This window comes from Bacillus rossius, chromosome 1, assembly GCF_032445375.1.
Source record: "Bacillus rossius redtenbacheri isolate Brsri chromosome 1, Brsri_v3, whole genome shotgun sequence".
Taxonomy (NCBI): domain Eukaryota; kingdom Metazoa; phylum Arthropoda; class Insecta; order Phasmatodea; family Bacillidae; genus Bacillus; species Bacillus rossius.
In genome coordinates, this window is record NC_086330.1 from 238,438,291 (window position 1) to 238,456,234 (window position 17,944).

The window sequence follows — 17,944 nt, forward strand, 5'->3', positions numbered from 1 at the left end:
GATCAGCTCAGTGTTCTGCAAATTCTCGAGGAAGGCCAGGATGACGTCGTACAGAAATTACGAAGCCATCCTGGCCTGGGTTCTCTGCCATCATGGTGGCTGCCCGGTCATCAAGCTCGAAAGCGGTCTCCTCTAGTTCCACCCCCTGATACTCGTGAACCTTAAATGGGATCAATTCTCGATCAGAACCTGGATAGTAATTATACTCCTGCCATGACGAAATTTCCGAAACGAGTACATAACTTGGCGGTGATGAACTAAAGCAAAAAAAAAAAAAAAAAAAGTAGCCGAACAAAAGCAAAGTTGGTGCTGCCATAGCTAAGCCAGAAAGTCGAATGATTCCATGTAGACGAGGCCTCGAAGGCTACCCTACCCTCACATCCTTCCAGCTGTGCAACAGTTAGTTAAGGCGAGTTCACATCGAAACCATTGATTTAATCTTCCACACCACTTTGGTTTAGTAAAGATTTTATCGTTTCAGGAAATCCAATCCATCTGATTTAAAGATGTGTCGGAAGTCTCTAATAGATTTTTATTAATCAAATAAGTGTTTCGATATTTCGTCATTTGAAGTTCTTCTGAATAAAACCCGCCTTTGTGTTCATTACATCTAGGTCCGACGAGTGGTAGGTCTGAGGATAAATATCGCATACTTTCGCTACCTTACAAATCGTATGAGACCCATAATAAATTCCTATTTTTCGTAATCCGTTCATGGTTGCCTACTAGAGCCTTAGACTGCCTGTGATCAATTTTTTTCACATCATTGTAAATTGTTGTAAGAAGAGAATTATCTTTTACCGGGTCGTATCATGCCTGTGGTTCTATGAAATCTGCCATTGTATATTTTTTATAACTTTGGCAAAAGTTTCAGCCATTTTTAATTTAATTGACCAGACAGTTTGGTAAACAAGAGCGATTTTAAACTTTTAATTAAGCGTTCAACAAACGAAGATTTTATCTGCTGTTGCTTGAAAGATGATTTATTCCATTTTTTTTCCCATTAAGGCCTGACAGAGTTTATTATAAAATTTTGTACCTCTGTCGGACTGCATGTGCTCAACGTACCAGAAATTTAAATTATGTTTCATTGCTTCAGTTACAAGCTGAGCAGTCTTCTTCTTGACTGGAACAGCGTATGCACGCCACGAGTATGTATCTATAGCTGTCAAAATACATATAAAACCTTTATTCATGCGGTATTAAGGCTGCATTTCAATGAGATCGATCTGTAAAAGTTCACCAAGGCCACAAATGATTACACTTATGCGAGGGAGTACTCTACATGGACCTTTGTGAAGTTCCCGCGTCTGATAGTAATTTTTTAAGTATCAGCAAAAAATTTTTAGATAGCCATCTTCAACCCATTCTTCAGATATAGACATATTTCGTTTGTGTATGACTATTACCAGCTTGTTGTGAAAACAATAATAATCTCAAATGATCCATCAGCTCATTAACAGAATCCAAATAAACATATTTCTTTATGTATTTTAAAACCAATTTTTTAACTATGTCACTGCCTTGCCATGTACCAAGTTAGGACAAAGGTCTTTAATAAGGTCGATTTTTTAAACCGATTAGAAGCAGGATCATTCCTTTTAAAATGTGCACTTGTAGATTCCAGCAAGCGTTTGTACTGATGCAATGAAGCTTATGAATACACCTTTGCTCTCTCATATAACGCTGAATAATTTCGTTATCGACGCAAATGATATTATAAGGGGAAAAAAACCTCATTGTTTCCTAAGAACCAGCGATGATTGTGTTTGTAAATCCCATAGGTCGTATCACTTACCTTGGAGTTGAACCCAGCTGGATATAACTGAGCTTCTTCGCCCAAGGGCTCGCGCGATGCAGCGAGACTTTACTAGAACAAGCAGTCAGCGCTAATTCATCTTTGCTTTCACTAGATGAAGCCTTAGTTTGAGAAGGTTTGAAAATAGGTGTCGCAGATTCTTCTTTCACGTCATCTGAGGTCGTTTCCACAGGCGAATGGCGATAGATATTATCTCGACGCAAAGTAATCGGCCAGAATATTTGTTTGTTAATTGCATCCCGAGCTAGGCAGGCTCGTTTTGCGAACAAATACTTTTCACGCACATTGTTTGTAACACAATGAGGCTTGCCCTCTTCTTAAGCCATGACTGAATGGTGTCATTATTACAAAAGTTTTTATTAGCAAAAGTAGGGCCAGTTATAGTCGGGAGTGCCACTGTATGCTTATAGTTGAGAGCACCACCGATGGGCCTCTTATAGTTGGGAGCATCACCGACAGTGAACTTTGAGATCGCGGTGGTGAGTTCGCAGGTTTGTCTGTTATCTTCGTTCCCACAAGAGTATACAATGTGTCTCAATGAGCCTTCGTGGCATTTACGGTGTGACTAAGTGTATGGGAACATGAATTCGAACAACTAACGTGAGTATCCACCTTAATCCTCTATATTGGTCAAAGTTTTCTTAATAATTTGGCATTATCCCCACTCAGAGATCTCATCAAGGTGTTTAGCTGAAATTCCACTCCAGATCTATTTCCTTACTTACGAGCTTTGTCTGCTCATCCATGAGTTGTAAGAGCTCGGTAAGCGATGTGTGGAACTTGCCATCAACCTGCCTGAGTCACCCCACCACATCAGATTGCTTATCGCTTGCAGCGACCAAACCATTTTTCAGTGCATAAAAGTTACATATTTGCGCATGTAAAACGTCGATGTGCTTAAGCAGAAACATTTCCTTTTGCTCAGTTAATATTTGTTGTGGGCCTGCCAGTAGATGGACTCGTTAAAAGCTGTAGAATCCTGGCGAAAGATTTAAGAGAATCGCTATCCGCCTGACACTACTTTGCAAATGGGTGACAATATCCTTAGGCTAATTACAATTTTTTACTTTATCAAACATCACATTGCGACTAGCAGATAATAGAGTTTTCACTTCAACAATGTCTCGTATCACATCACCCTGAGGTATTGTTTCTATAATATTAGCGAAATAGTATCGGCTGTTAGCCTTGGATCGACGTAGGTGCGTAACCACAGTGCTGTGCCAATCACGTGTGGCAACAAGTCCATTTTTAGCACATTCATGTCTCTTATCCGCCAATACACTAAGTGTGTATGTGCTAACACCAGAAACGACATCGATGTAATTCTTAGTGGCTGCATCGGCTGCATCAAGAGGAACTCCGACACCACGCAGAGACGTTTCCCCCAACCTGACTGTCTCCCCCAACCTGACTGTCTCCCCCAACCTGACTGTCTCCCCCAACCTGACTGTCACCCTCAACCTGACTGTCACCCTCAACCTGACTGTCACCCTCAACCTGACTGTCACCCTCAACCTGACTGTCTCCCCCAACCTGACTGTCTCCCCCAACCTGACTGACTCCCCCAACCTGACTGGCTCCCCCAACCTGACTGGCTCCCCCAACCTGACTGGCTCCCCCAACCTGACTGGCTCCCCCAACCTGACTGGCTCCCCCAACCTGACTGGCTCCCCCAACCTGACTGTCTCCCCCAACCTGACTGTCACCCTCAACCTGACTGTCACCCTCAACCTGACTGTCACCCTCAACCTGACTGTCTCCCCCAACCTGACTGTCTCCCCCAACCTGACTGTCTCCCCCAACCTGACTGTCACCCTCAACCTGACTGTCTCCCCCAACCTGACTGTCTCCCCCAACCTGACTGGCTCCCCCAACCTGACTGGCTCCCCCAACCTGACTGGCTCCCCCAACCTGACTGGCTCCCCCAACCTGACTGGCTCCCCCAACCTGACTGGCTCCCCCAACCTGACTGGCTCCCCCAACCTGACTGTCTCCCCCAACCTGACTGTCTCCCCCAACCTGACTGTCTCCCCCAACCTGACTGTCTCCCCCAACCTGACTGTCTCCCCCAACCTGACTGTCTCCCCCAACCTGACTGTCTCCCCCAACCTGACTGTCTCCCCCAACCTGACTGTCTCCCCCAACCTGACTGTCTCCCCCAACCTGACTGTCTCCCCCAACCTGACTGTCTCCCCCAACCTGACTGGCTCCCCCAACCTGACTGGCTCCATCTTATGTAAAAGTCAAGCACGACTCTTGTTGATGCTTATGTCCACCGCTTCCAAATTTTGATATTGTCAAGTTCATTCTTCACGAATATAATACTATGAAGTGATAGAAACCACAGTGGTTACTCCTTTTTTTGTGGAGGGAAATCCTTAGCTATGACTAAGAAACCGTAACGCGTAACTGGCTACAAAATTATTAAAATCACATAAAAAAATCCTCTATAATAACCAATTCTTAGCACTAAATATATCTCAACGATTTTTATTTATAATTGCATAGTAGAATGTTTAAATAAATTAAAATTAGTTTAATATTGCAATATATTTAGTTTCTAAGGATTTGGTTATTATAGAGTCTTTTCTTTGTGATTCTAATATTTTACAGGCAAAATTTTTCATATTTGTTTATTTTTTGTTTTCAACCCCAATTTTATATAAAAAAAAGTATGCAATATTTTAAAACTTTACACTGTATGGACTATTTCTGTATACATTCAGGCCTTTGCAATGAAAATATTTAGCTGACAAAACCTCCCCCACCTAATTCTGTCAAGTCGTTCAGGTTCTATTATTGTTTTATATTCTCGTCATTCATGCACGATGCGACCTCTGATATACTCTTTTAAGGCCCCTGTCTACCCGGGCACCCACACGGTGCGCAGGCTTCAGAAGAAACTGCTCGAAATACCCGAGTGGTGTCAGTTTACGAAAAGCATGTAAGAATGATTTGAGGACGGATGGGTATTTAGTTTTCAAATTGTATTTTTAGAGAGTTAAAAGGGCCAAAACTAGTTTTTTCAGAAGTAATTTTTGACAAGAAACCCGCGATAAAGATCCTCGAAAGCACTCGAGGGCCTTGCATGATACATTTATCTTCAGTTCTCCGCCATTTAATGTTATGGTAAACACTCTGATCTCATGGTTGTCCTATGTACGACCAGCAGACTGCGCGCCAGTCCAGGGCGTTGCCCGATAGAAGCGCCAGCATGCGTCACACTTATCATCCCGCCTCACTGACAGTTACACCCCTGAGACCACGCGCCAGCTGTGCGCTGGGCGGTTTGTCACACGATATTTTTTAATGGATGCAATACATGCTGTTTGGCATTTGGAATTTCTGTAGCTACACGATGCTTTTACCAGGAATGCACGCAAAGAAATTATTATACACACAACGAGTCTGAATAATTCGATCGCCAAACTTTGCTGCAGGTTCGTCACGACAAAATAAGTTAAAACATTTAATATGACTTGCGGTCTAAAGTGCTTCCCAAGGCTGTTATACGGCTTTGAAGTTGAAGATGAACAACATTTTTACTGTAAAAAGAAAGAGAGAAAGCGTCTGGATTTTGTTTAAAATGAATGAAGTTCTACAACCACAGCGAATTTTGTCGCTGTATCAACATTATTTCATTGAAATAATTGGGGGCAGTAACACGCCACAAAAATATGTGGGAAAATAAAGGCGTTACTCCCAATTATTTCAATGGAATAATAATTTTGATACAGCGACAAATTCGCAGTGATTTAGAACATATTCAGTTAGGCATAATCAAGATTATCAATGTTCCATATTTAATACTTTCTCTCTTTAATTCCAATAAAATTATTGTTCAGTTTCAAATTCAAAGACGTATAACAGTCTCGGGAAGCTTTCTAGACCATAATTAGTAAAGAGGTTTTTTTCAACTTATATTGTCGGGATGGACCTGCAGCCGACTTGCCGGAGTAGTAGAGGTGGCTTCTGTGCAGATTCAAGGATGGAAGAAACCGCGCTGGAGAAACTGCACGTGTTCTCTCTGCGATAAACAGAGAACTGCAACAGCTGCCACGAAGGCTTCCGTCCACATGGTCGTAGTGCCCTCGTGCGAGTCGTATGAGGAATTATGTCGGGTATTTGCTTAAGTTTATCTCCAATAATGCAACGGTGCTGATATTAGCCTAATTGGCGGCTGTTTGCCACGTTTTATATTAATAACAATATACATTAAAAATATTTTACTGAACCAACCAAAAAAAGGCGCTGAATTCAGAGGCAGACTTTAACCAATATCAAGATGTTTGAACCCTTTAAATTTGGCAAGAATCGTAAAGTTTTTAGACATCCCGATTTAATTAGGTCAACTCTTTCTTCACGCGTTGGCATTTTTTGGTGGAAACCGGGACACAATTATCTAAAGTTCTCTAAAGTTCATGTTCAATATTCTGCGTGTGCATGAAAGAGCTTTCCGTCTCCTTTCACAGAATCGCGCGTCCCGTGAGACGCCACTGTCACCCGCACGCTCTTCCCCACTTCCCCCACTTCCCCCACTTCCCCCACTTCCCCCACTCATTCTCACGTAGCTCCTGCTCCCCTGTACTACTGCCTCGCCTCCTGCTTCATCGCCTCCAACCAGTCACGAAATACAGCACGAAGGCGCCAGAACTTCAGTTCTATTTTTCCAGTAATTCGATAGCTTATTAGTTTGTAGTAACCATTGTTGATGGGTTCATTTCCCGTTTCACCACAAAGCATTCTTATAAACTCAGCTATGAAAATAACTGATATCCACTGCATTGGATTTATCTCTGTTATTATAAAATTTAAACAAATGGCAATACAAACAAAGTGTTTACTGAAACTGTACTAACCATAGACAGTAAGCTAACCCCTAGTATTGTCTCTTGCGGCCTGTGCCGTGTTTAACTGCGCCAGAAACCCTGAAAAGCCCGACGATGTTAGGAGTAACGATGGTTTGTATGAACCAAGTAAGAATAGATGATCAGTTAATAATTCGTATACTCTGTTCGAGATAAGGTCTCACTTTTTTGTCATGCGTTGGTGAATATTCTTACTTTTGACACCTGAATATTTTGATACAAGTATTAAAAAAATTTTGATACATAATAAGCTCCTCTGGTTCTACATTAATCCTAATTGGTTTTTATTTTGTCACAGAATTTATCTGGCAAAGTCTGAATTTGCTAAAGCCACTGTCAAAAAACTGACACACTATCTTGAACAGTGTGTATTTGTACTACACAATGACCAAGTATGGATACACAGCTGTACAGGAGAGGAATCTTTGGCCTTCATATTGAGCGGGTTTTCTGCCGACAGAACTGCCAGCAATGTGTCACGGTGGACGCATCTGGTCCATTGATGATGTTATACAATTCCAATTTACTGTCTCTGTGCGAGTTTCATTGTAATAAGTTTGAATAAAGTAATTTTTTGAATTGTCTGCATCAAATTACTACTGAAATTGATCATGACGAAACCGGTATCAGTTGGAGAATCATTTGTGAGCAAACGTACATGCTCTTGATTACAGCTGCTGAATTTGACAGTCTTTTGGCAAATTGTAAGCTAGTGTTAGCCTTATACCCAAAAGATAAGAACATGCATGGACCCATCATTAGCCTATGGTACTTAAAGCCTTTCTAAAATGACAAAAACAAATAATTCACCACCCCTTTATTTCTTTATTTTCTTGTAATATGTAATAAAAAAATGTGCAAATCCTAATTCTAGGTCGTAGACTTTCTGTTCAATCACTAACTATACTGCTCAAAACAGTTTGGAATATTTTGGATATGACGATATTGGATTCGTACAATCAACCATTTAGTGGTTTTACAATAATTGTGTGACAAAATCAGTATACTTTCCTCTGAATAAAACATTTCGAGCGATATATACCGAACAAGCAAAAGAAAATGCATCTTCTATATATAATTAAGTCCAGATAACAACACTTTGAAACTCTTTTCATCACATAATGCTAGCAGTCTTTAGTAATGGGTAAGGCAACCCTCATACGGATGAGTTCTTCCGCACTATGGTGAATGCTTAGAATGAGATCACCATGTTTGTCTTGGGGCAAATGGTCTCACTCCTCTATGGCAGCTTCATGAAGTTCTGAATATTGCCCGGTGGGTTTCAAGTACACAAAATGGTCACCTTCAGCAGGACCCATGCATGCTCAATTGCATTTCCTCTCTGTTGCAATTCATTTGAATTATGTCGTGCATTTCGAGATACCACAACACTGTCCCATGATAGTGAGGTCTTGCATTATAATCTGATATGATAAAATTATCTCCGAATGCAGTTCGAAAATGCCACACAAATAGTAGTAGCACCTCTTGAATTTATCAGGGGCCATTCACTGCGCCCCGGATGGGAATGAGAGGGGTGCGTCGTCCTAGAACACGACTTCCGCCAGCATATGGATGGACTTCCTGGACATGCTTAGATTGCTGATGTCGTCCAGTAGTATTAGTATAGAATAGTATGTCCGGCTACAGGAGTAGGAGTTTGGTGTGTGCGTCAGTGTCCGCCATCTTTGATTTTGACGTCACGGTGGTCATCTCTGATGACCATTACCTTGAACTTCAAAAATTGACCAAAAATGACAAATATGACTCAAAATTCCTCAAAATTTGCCACAAATTTGCCAAAATTTCCAATTGTTAGGAAACAAATTCAGCAAAAAATTCTCAACAAATCGAAAAAAAATTTAAAATGAGCTATTTCAAGGGGGAAACATTCCAGTTTTGAGGGAAAATTTCCCGTTTTAGTCCTCAAAAATTCCAGTAACTTGAAAAGTCCGCAAAGCGGCTTAACCTCCGTATCTACAAACCTCCCTAATCTGCCGAGCTCTTGACGTCAACCATTGGGATGTCATGGCTGCCGTACTGAAATTACTTAATTATTATTTATTTTAATGGATTTTTTTTAATTAGAAAATTAAATTAATAAATTTTAATATAAACTGCTGCCATTTTGAAAATTGTTCATCTTGAAAATCCGTAATTATTATCTAAATAAAGTAAAAAAAATATTAAAAATACAAAAATATCTAATTATTTTATTTAAAACATGAACTTACGTCATGGAGTCTTCGGTTCGAATACGATGAGGTCATGCAATTAAAAATGACGATGGATCCTTCCTCCACAGAAGCCACCGACAGACTGACCTCCCACTACTAATTAATGTTAAGGTAGATAAATTACATCAGCCAGTATGATGTCAGGTCCTCCATCTTGTTTTCGTCTGCTAGAGACCATTATCTTGGATTAAGATGTCACGTCCGCATATAGTTTTCGTCTGTTGGAGGTCGCTACCTTTTATTCTTCAATACTCGCTACCAGGAGCAATAGTGACATATAGTACACACATCGACTGCTAGAGTACCAATCACCAGACCGTAATGGCATCCGCCATGTTGTCGACCGTCTAGGCCATCATCATCAAAATATGTAGGCCTAATAAAGCCAAAAATTCGGAATAAATCATAAAATTCAATAAAAAATTACTCATTAACTCACGATTGATTTTATCGATACTCGTCCTTGGTAGGATACTTCACTGATGCAAAAGAGATAATTTAATTAAAATTACAAAAAAATACAGGTTACAGAAATAACACAACTTTTAATTCAAATATAATATATTACATAAATTCTACACTACTACGGGAACACTTTAAAAAGTTAGCAATTTAATAAACATTTAGTTCTGCATTGGCTATAAACTGATTAATTCTAAGTTCCAATCGGTTTATTGAAGACAGACACCAGCCAGACTGCTTCACGTCGTCGGAATTGTAAATGAGAATATTCACTGTCTTGAATGCGCACTTCTTTACTTTGTCCTCGAACGGAGATGGTTTGCCATATATACAGTACAACCACAAATTATATTTTAAAGATCCGTACGTTGCTACTTCATCTGTATGCCGATTGATTATGTTCTGATTGATATCGTCAAGGAAAGTACAAATGTCGTTTGACTCACTAAATGTATTTAAATGATAGTAGTCATTCAAAATTCCACGAAATGCAGATTTAGCCAAGTGGAATTGGTCAGCTATAATGTGCCAAGCACAGTCTTAGGCTTAGATTCATGTCCAGGCGTCATCGCAATCGATTGCAGAACATCTGTTTTTGTGCTTGTACGCATACTAGTCTTCAATATAAAACAGAGGAGTCGAAAAGTCTGCAGTTAGTTCCACAGCAAGTGAACGACTTCACCTATACAGTTTTTCGCATGTCGTCTTAAACTGTCAATACGCGTAAACCAAACATGGCACTTGTCGCAGCGAAACTTCATACGAGAAGGATTCTTCATGCATTTGATTTTCTAGTGTCTTCGTGCATCATGAGAAAATGCGAACGACATATCACAGTAGCTGTAAGGAAGCTTAGTTGATGACGCCTAAACATGAATCTAAGCCCAAGACTGTGCTTGGTATGGCCTACATTACAGCTAAATGATAACAGATTTCACTTGGCTAAAACTGAATTTCGTGAATTGTTGAATGACCACTACTTATTATTTAAATACATTTAGTGAGTCAAAAGACATTTGTACTTTCCTTGACGATATCAATCATAACATAATCAATCGGCTTACAGATGAAGTAATGACGTACGGATCTTCAAAATATAATTCGTGGCTGTACTGTATATATGGCAAACCATTTCCGTTCGAGGACAAAGTAAAGAAGTGCGCATTCAAGACAGTAAATGTTTTCATTTTCAATTCTAACTATATTAAGTAGTCTGTCGGGAAGAAAAAGACTATGTAGGAAAATGATCTGGCTGGTCTCTGTCTTCATTAAACTGATTGAAGCGAATAAATAATCAGTTTAAGCCGATGCAAAACTAAATGAGTATTAGTTTGTTAACTTTCGCAAGTATTCCTGTAGTAGTGTAGAAATAATGTAATTTATTATATTTGCAAAAAAGTTGTATTTCTCAAACCTGTAATCTTTTTTGTAATTTTAATTAATTAATTTATCTTTTTATACCAATCATGTATCGAACCAAGGATGGTCATCTACCGTATCAATCAGTAAATTAATGAGTCATTTTTTAATGATTTTTTTCCCGAATTTATAGCTTTATAATTACAGGTTTAAAGATGATGGTCAGATGTTCGACAAGATGACGGATGCCACTATTATCAGGTGATTGGTTCTCCAGCAAGTAAAAATTAAACTAATATGAGAGCAGCGCCCTCTAGCAGACGATGTGTGTAATATGTGTCACTCTCGTTCCTAGTAACGATTATTGAAAACAAGATGGCGGCAGCACTCTAGCAGACGACGTTTGTATTACATGCCACTATCGCTCCTGGTAGAGAGTATTGATAAATAAAAGGTAGCGACCTCCAGCAGACGAAAATAAGATGGAGTACTTGATGTCATATTCCAAGATAATGGTCTCTGGCAGACTGAAAAAAGATGGTGGCTATGATGTCATAGTCCAGGATGACAGCCCCCAGCAGACGAAAACAAAATGGTGGACATAATAAACTGGCTGGCATAATATATCTACCTTGAAATTAATTAGTGGTGGGTGTTCAGTCTGTCGGTGGCTTCTGTGGAGGAAGGATTCATCGTCATTTTTAATCGCATGACCTCATTGCATTCGAACAGAGGACTGAATGATGTAAGTGCATGTTTTAATTAAAATTTTATTAATTACATTTTTTTGTCAATTTTAATTTTTTTCCCGCATTTTTGTATAAGTCGAAGTTTTTTCATTTGAAAATTTATGCATTAAATTTTTTTATCAATTTTAAATTTACCATTAAAATCAAATAATTAAGGAATTTCAATATGGCGGCCGTAACGAATAGTGCAACAGTCATGTCATAATTATGATGGCGGCCATGACATCCTAATGGTTGAGTTCATGACGTCGGCGGCTTAGGGCGGCTTGTAGATGTGGACATTTCAAGGCACAGTCATTTTTGAGGACTATAAAGGGAAATTATTTCTCAAAACGGGATTTTTTCCCTCGAAATAGGAAATTTTTTAGTTTTCAGACTTTTCAAAAAAAAAAAATGGAACTTTTGGCGGATTTTGCCAATTTTTGGGAAAATTTTGAACGTCAAGGGTCAAGTTCATCCAAGATGGCCGCAGTGACGTCAGAATCCCAGATGGCGGACACCGACACACACACACCAAACTCCTAATCCTGTAGTCGTACATACTATTTATTATATACTGCTGTCGTCCAGAGGTTCTCCATACTATTGTACGTCGGTTGCCAGGTCTCATCGGTAAACTTGACATTACCCCATCCTGTAATGGTCCAGTGTTGATGAGCAAGAGCTCAGTTCCTTCGATAAGCTCTGTTCCGTTGGTTCAGTGCAAAGCTTCTCATTGGCCTTCTGTACTGAGGACCAACTTCATGCAGTCTTCTGCGCTCTGTATACGAACCCCTGTTGTTCTGGAGAGGTCATTCCTGAGAGCCCAGGCATTTGATGTTGGACGTCTGCGAATCGAAATTTGGAGATAACGATCTGGGGCTGGTGTTGTAACAAAAGGATGGCCAAAACGAGATCTGTCGTTCTCATTTCCTGTGTGTCTCCACACCTTGGACACCCTGCTTTGTGAGACATTAACTGGTCGGCAACATCTTTATGTGCATGGCCTGCCGAAAGTAAAGCCACTATCTGAATCCTGTCGTATATTTGTATTCGTCTACATGGCATGTCACTGCAATGCTAAAACACAAACTGGCTGTAGTGTTTGGTGATATGGGACAGCGTACCATATGCTACAACACTCAGGCCAAGTTCACGTGACTAGTATACGAGCTCAAATTATGCCTGTAGTAAACATTGTCGAATTTCAGTAATCTCGTCTGACGTTAATTATTGTACTGTTAAAGATAAGTAAATTTGAGCTAATTGCGTAGTGGAAAGCGCGTGTTTTGGATAAAGATCTTATTCACAAATCAGCGCATTACTCAATACCGTTGTTTAATTAAAGACATTTTTAGACGTTATTTTCGTGAGATTAAGAATACCCTTTGCATACGTACGTATGTGCATGTATGCAAACTTCGCTTTCAGTGTCTCATTTTTAAATATTTGGCTGCTTGTCTAAAATGAGAAAATGCTTTAAAAAATTTAAACGTGAAACCATTGGGTTAAAAGTTATTTGGGTGGCAACTTCATTGCATTATTTAAGTTCCATAAAGATAAATTAATGCAAATTAATTTTGGTATAAATTAAAAAAGAAAAGTTGAACAGTAAGTTTATTTTGCGTGCACACACACGGGCAGACTATTGGCAATGTACGAGAGTGTCAGTAGGGTCTACGAGGCCGGGACACGTGTTACAGGTGCAAGATCACGTCGGTGACCTGCAGCTGCGACACCAAGGACATCTTCTGGTGTCAGCACGTGGTGGCGCTGTCGCTCTACAGGATACGCAACGCCGACAGCGTCCGACTCAGAGTTCCTATATCAGGTGAGGCGCGCCTCCCGTTCTCAGCTGTTCCTGTCAGCAACTGCACATGACTAGACATCTTGCATCTGCTTCGACTAGCGACAAGACATCAAGTTTTATATGTACTCATGTGCCTTCTTGACTGAAATAAAACACTTGACAAAATGCAAGAGTGTTCAGATCAGACGGAACGCACTATACGTGGTCCAGAGATACCAGACAGCCTATCCGGGCTGGGGCAGGCTTCATTCCCCATGATGGACATCCGGGTTGGTGCAGCGAGGCGGCGACTCATCAGGGCGTAACGAAAAGTGCCACGCTCGGGAGTTGGGTGAGGGGGTGAGGGGGAATAACGAAAAAAGTAGAGTTAAACGACTGCAAAGCTATTTGCAGATTCTTCCTTGCCACGCGTACTTATTTGTATAGTTTTATCGTTCAAGTCAGTTAATCTTTGAAGCGGACTGTTGAAGCTTGAATTTTTACTTCTAGCGCGACTGTTGGCCACGCACAGTAGTTACAGATTGCTAATACGAGAATCTGGGAAACTGGCTGTAGTTTTATTCGCACATCCTGCCGCGGAAACGCAGAAAATTAACTTTTAGCTAGTGACCGCGACGCAGGTTGTCAAAAAGAAAGTTTCAGTTGTAATTACTCGCCCAAAGTTCCCAAACATCACACAGATAATGTTTGAAGTATCTCTGGCGATCATATTTACAACGAAAATAAGAAATCAAGCTTATATAGTGAAACAAATGGCAAATACAGGAATTTTTTTTCATGTAGGTAAAAAAAAAGGGGGGGGGGTAGGGAACACGGCTTCTCACACAGTTGTATTTGTAGTAACAGCTCACCCTGCATCACCCAATATAGCATACTGTCTACACCGGTATTTTTTCCCCCCAAATTCCTTCCCTTGCGCTTGCCACTGAGTGTAACATTTGTAGTAATTTCCCAGATAGCAAGATATTTCATTTACATGCAATAAGTTAACAGGCGGGTAAACTTGCACAGCTAGGGATGTAATCTTATACCTGTTGAACTATTTTTAAATGTTCAATAAGCTTTTATTTATCAAAACAATTGCTTCTTACGACAGGTTTAGGTGTAAGGAAGTGTGCGTTCGATATGAATATTTGTTCCTAGTTGACGGGAGGCACTGAGCGGTCGAGTCCAGGTTGCTCATGAGCCATGACGTAGCTGGACTGCACTGCGAACAATCTGATTCCTTGGACTCAAGTCAGGACCCAGTGATTTAAATCGTAGATGAGACAGTAACTGAAAATTATATTAATTAGGTGTTTATGACTGGTGAATCAGCGCAGTGTAGTTGGTAGAAGAATTCACTAAAGAAATCAGCAGAAATATCAAAGAAGTAAGCGAACTTCGGCCACTGAAATAAACTCAAGGCATTCGCAGATTAAGTTGACTATTATCAATATATTTTATAATCAGATTTTCACAGTTTTGTGGGAAGTTTCAACTGTTCAAGAAATGACGTGGTGGGTGTGAGCCAGACTAACAATACAACCTCGTCGACACGGTGATGTGGATATCGCAGGTGCTACTTTCACGTACTCTCTTGCGAACCATATGTCATTACTGTCACGACATCAGGCTCTATAATTGATAGTAATCTCGTAAGAATGTTCTGAGATTTGTTCCGTGTAAACAATTTCTTTCTTTGAAGGATTACCCGAATTATTATATATTTTTTTGTAACTGAATAGTGGGTTAAATTTGTTTAAAAAAAATGGAAAAATAAAATTATATAACATGTCCAGTTTCTAAATACTTTAATTAGAAATAAGTTTATTTTAAAATTTAAATGGAAGATGGGAGAGTCGCGTAATCATTATTCTTTCTGTGCGTAACATTTCTCACATAGGTGATTTTACTGCTGTACTTAAATAATTGTGAAAATCTACCGGCTTGAGTGTACTCTGGGAAATAATCGCAACTCAGATGCTGTGTGATAAAAATACACAGATACTATGCAGAAAATTAAACAATCATAGTTTCCAGATTTCTTAAACCAAAACAAAAAAAAATGGGTGTCAGGATTTTAATTATTTCTCAGTAAAGAAACAGTTACATTGCGTGTTATACCCGGCCCAGGCTAGACTGGACGGTCCTATATATACATGCTGAAGCCTGGCCGAGTGCGTGGTATGTAGACCATTTGCTCGTGATGTGTTACACTTCTAGATGGTTCTCATCCCAGGCTAGACTGGACAGGCCTATACATGCTGATGCCTGGCCGAGTGCGGAGTCTGTGGACCAGTTGCTCGTGATGTGTTACACTTCCAGGTGGTTCACGTCAACCACGGCGTGGCGTGTCGTAACTTCCGTTCAGTTAAACTTCAGAGCAAAGCGTATGCATGTTAAACTTCAACTATACTTCTGCACAGTCATAATTAATTTCACCTTAAATTTACGGATAATTTTTGTTTGAAAATATATACAATAAAATTTACGGATTAATTTGACACGAACTAACAAGAATCATCTTGAAGGATAAACAAAATATAAATAATTGAAAACTTCTATCCAGTACCTATTTACCCTGTTTACAGCCTGGAGCATACACAGAATTTAATTTTTTGTTGTCAAATTCTTTCCTTGGGATCCCTAAAAAAAAAAAAAAAAAAGGGGGGGGGGGTATCTGCGTACGCCCTTGTATCATAACTGAACACAACTGGATAGTCGTAGTCCAGGATAGTGTCCACGAATATCTGGTTTTCTGGAACCTTGGCGAATTCTTCTTGCATTTGAGGAAGATTATTAGTAGAAAAGTCCTTAATTTTACTATCCTTTACAAAAATGCACCGAATGAATAAGTCGCAAACTACACGTGTGTGTATTTGTCAGTAGATACTTATGAACACAACAACCTCTTGTTACGCTCATGGTTACAAAGCAATATTGTTTACGTGACTTAGTTATTTCAGGTGAATCACAGGACTTTCTGTATTGCAGTAGCGTTTCCCTGGGTCCACACTTACATAGCAGACCATGCGCTTGACCTGTGCGAAATTGTTTCACAGTTGAAATATTAGTTTTAATTTTTGCCAGTAAAATTTCGCGATGTCCGACATTGTAATTAACTATATTAACTACCTAATTATTATCTCGTGACGTCTGGCCAGCAGTTTGTGAACAAAGTTCTTCAACATATAACGTTAGTAGTATGTAAATGGGCGTCCGGGCCCAGGATGCAGGATGTGGATTGTGATTGTCGTTCCGCCATCTTGGATTGTGACGTCACTGCGGCCATCTTGGATGAGCATAACGGGACACAGAGTAACGGGACACAGAGTAACGGGACAAGTAGGACATTGACCTTTGACCCTCAAAACTAGTCAAAATTGGGCAAAAATTGCCCAAAATTCCTCAAAAATCGCCAAAATATCCATTTCTGTGGAAAAAAATTCCGCCAAAAAATCTCAAAAAATACCAAAAATTAAAATTTCCCGTTTCGAGGGAAAAATTCCCGTTTTTAGTCCTTAAAAATCCCAGCGACTAGAAAGTCCTTAAAGAGACTTAAGCATCCTTGTCTAAAGCCTCCGATAAGCCTCTGACGTGATCTAGGATTATGACGTCACCGTTGCAATTTCCGTTACGGTTGCCATCTTTAACTTTTGTATTTATTATCCGATTTTAATGAAAAAAATTTAAAATTTATAAAAAAATTCACTTAATGAAATTTTAATAAAAAATATTAAAAAACATACTTTTACTACACGGAGCTCGGAGTCCTCGGTTCGAACCCGACGAGTGCAAAAAAATTAAAAAATGGCGACCGATCCTTCCCCCGTTGTGGGTGCAGGCTGACTGGCCCCCACCACTTTTTTCAAAGCATATATATCGTCACCTAGTATGACGTCATGTCTGTCATCTTGTCTTCGATGCTGGAAGCCATCATCATTGTATCGTCGGCGAGAGTGCGCTGACGCCATGTTAGTTTAATTCTTATCCCCTAGAGTGCAGTAATCATTTATTACTGTGACACCCGCCATCTTGTCATTTGGCCGCCATCATGAAAATCCGTAATTACTTAGCTAGAAATTCGGGAAAAGTTCCAAAATTCATTAAATAAGTTGGCAATAAATATACTGATTGATTCGATACCCTATCGATTCAATATAGTTTAATTGTATAGAAAAAAAATAATTTCAATAAACATTGTTCAAAATACATTAAACAAATTGTCAATAAATGTAATGATTGATTAGATCGAATAAGGTCCTTGGTTCGATCCCCAGGCGATACAAAACAACTTTAATTTTAAAAAATACCACAAAAGCGACAGGTTTGAGAAATAAAAACACCGCAAGTTCTTTTAAAATAATTTTATTACATAAATTCTACACTACTACAAGTAAAAAAAAACCCATACAAATTACTAAAGTCTTGTGGATTCCTCGATCCAAACAGTCTTCTTATTGTACGGACTAAGCCTTTTACATAACTTTAAATGTCTATCCGATCCGAGCATCACCGCAGCCAGAGACGGACTGAAGTTCATATCACCAGGGTCCCACTTATATATTCTCATTTGCTGGTACAACAAATGAGCCAAAACAATAACCATGTTCATTATACTTCTCGGAGCATTTTTTATAATGAAGAAGTAAGCTATCAAGACGTGAAATTAGTTT

General features: G+C 39.6%; 1 protein-coding gene across 1 annotated transcript in view; it reads left to right on the forward strand.

Annotated features, from left to right (window-relative positions):
- LOC134546236 (zinc finger SWIM domain-containing protein 4-like) overlaps positions 1-17,944 on the forward strand; it is a 451,294-nt gene that overhangs the window by 309,855 nt on the left and 123,495 nt on the right. Inside the window, exon 3 of the mRNA XM_063388904.1 lies at positions 13,180-13,307. Coding sequence (XP_063244974.1) covers positions 13,180-13,307 — 128 coding nt within the window. The remainder of the gene's footprint in view (positions 1-13,179; positions 13,308-17,944) is intronic.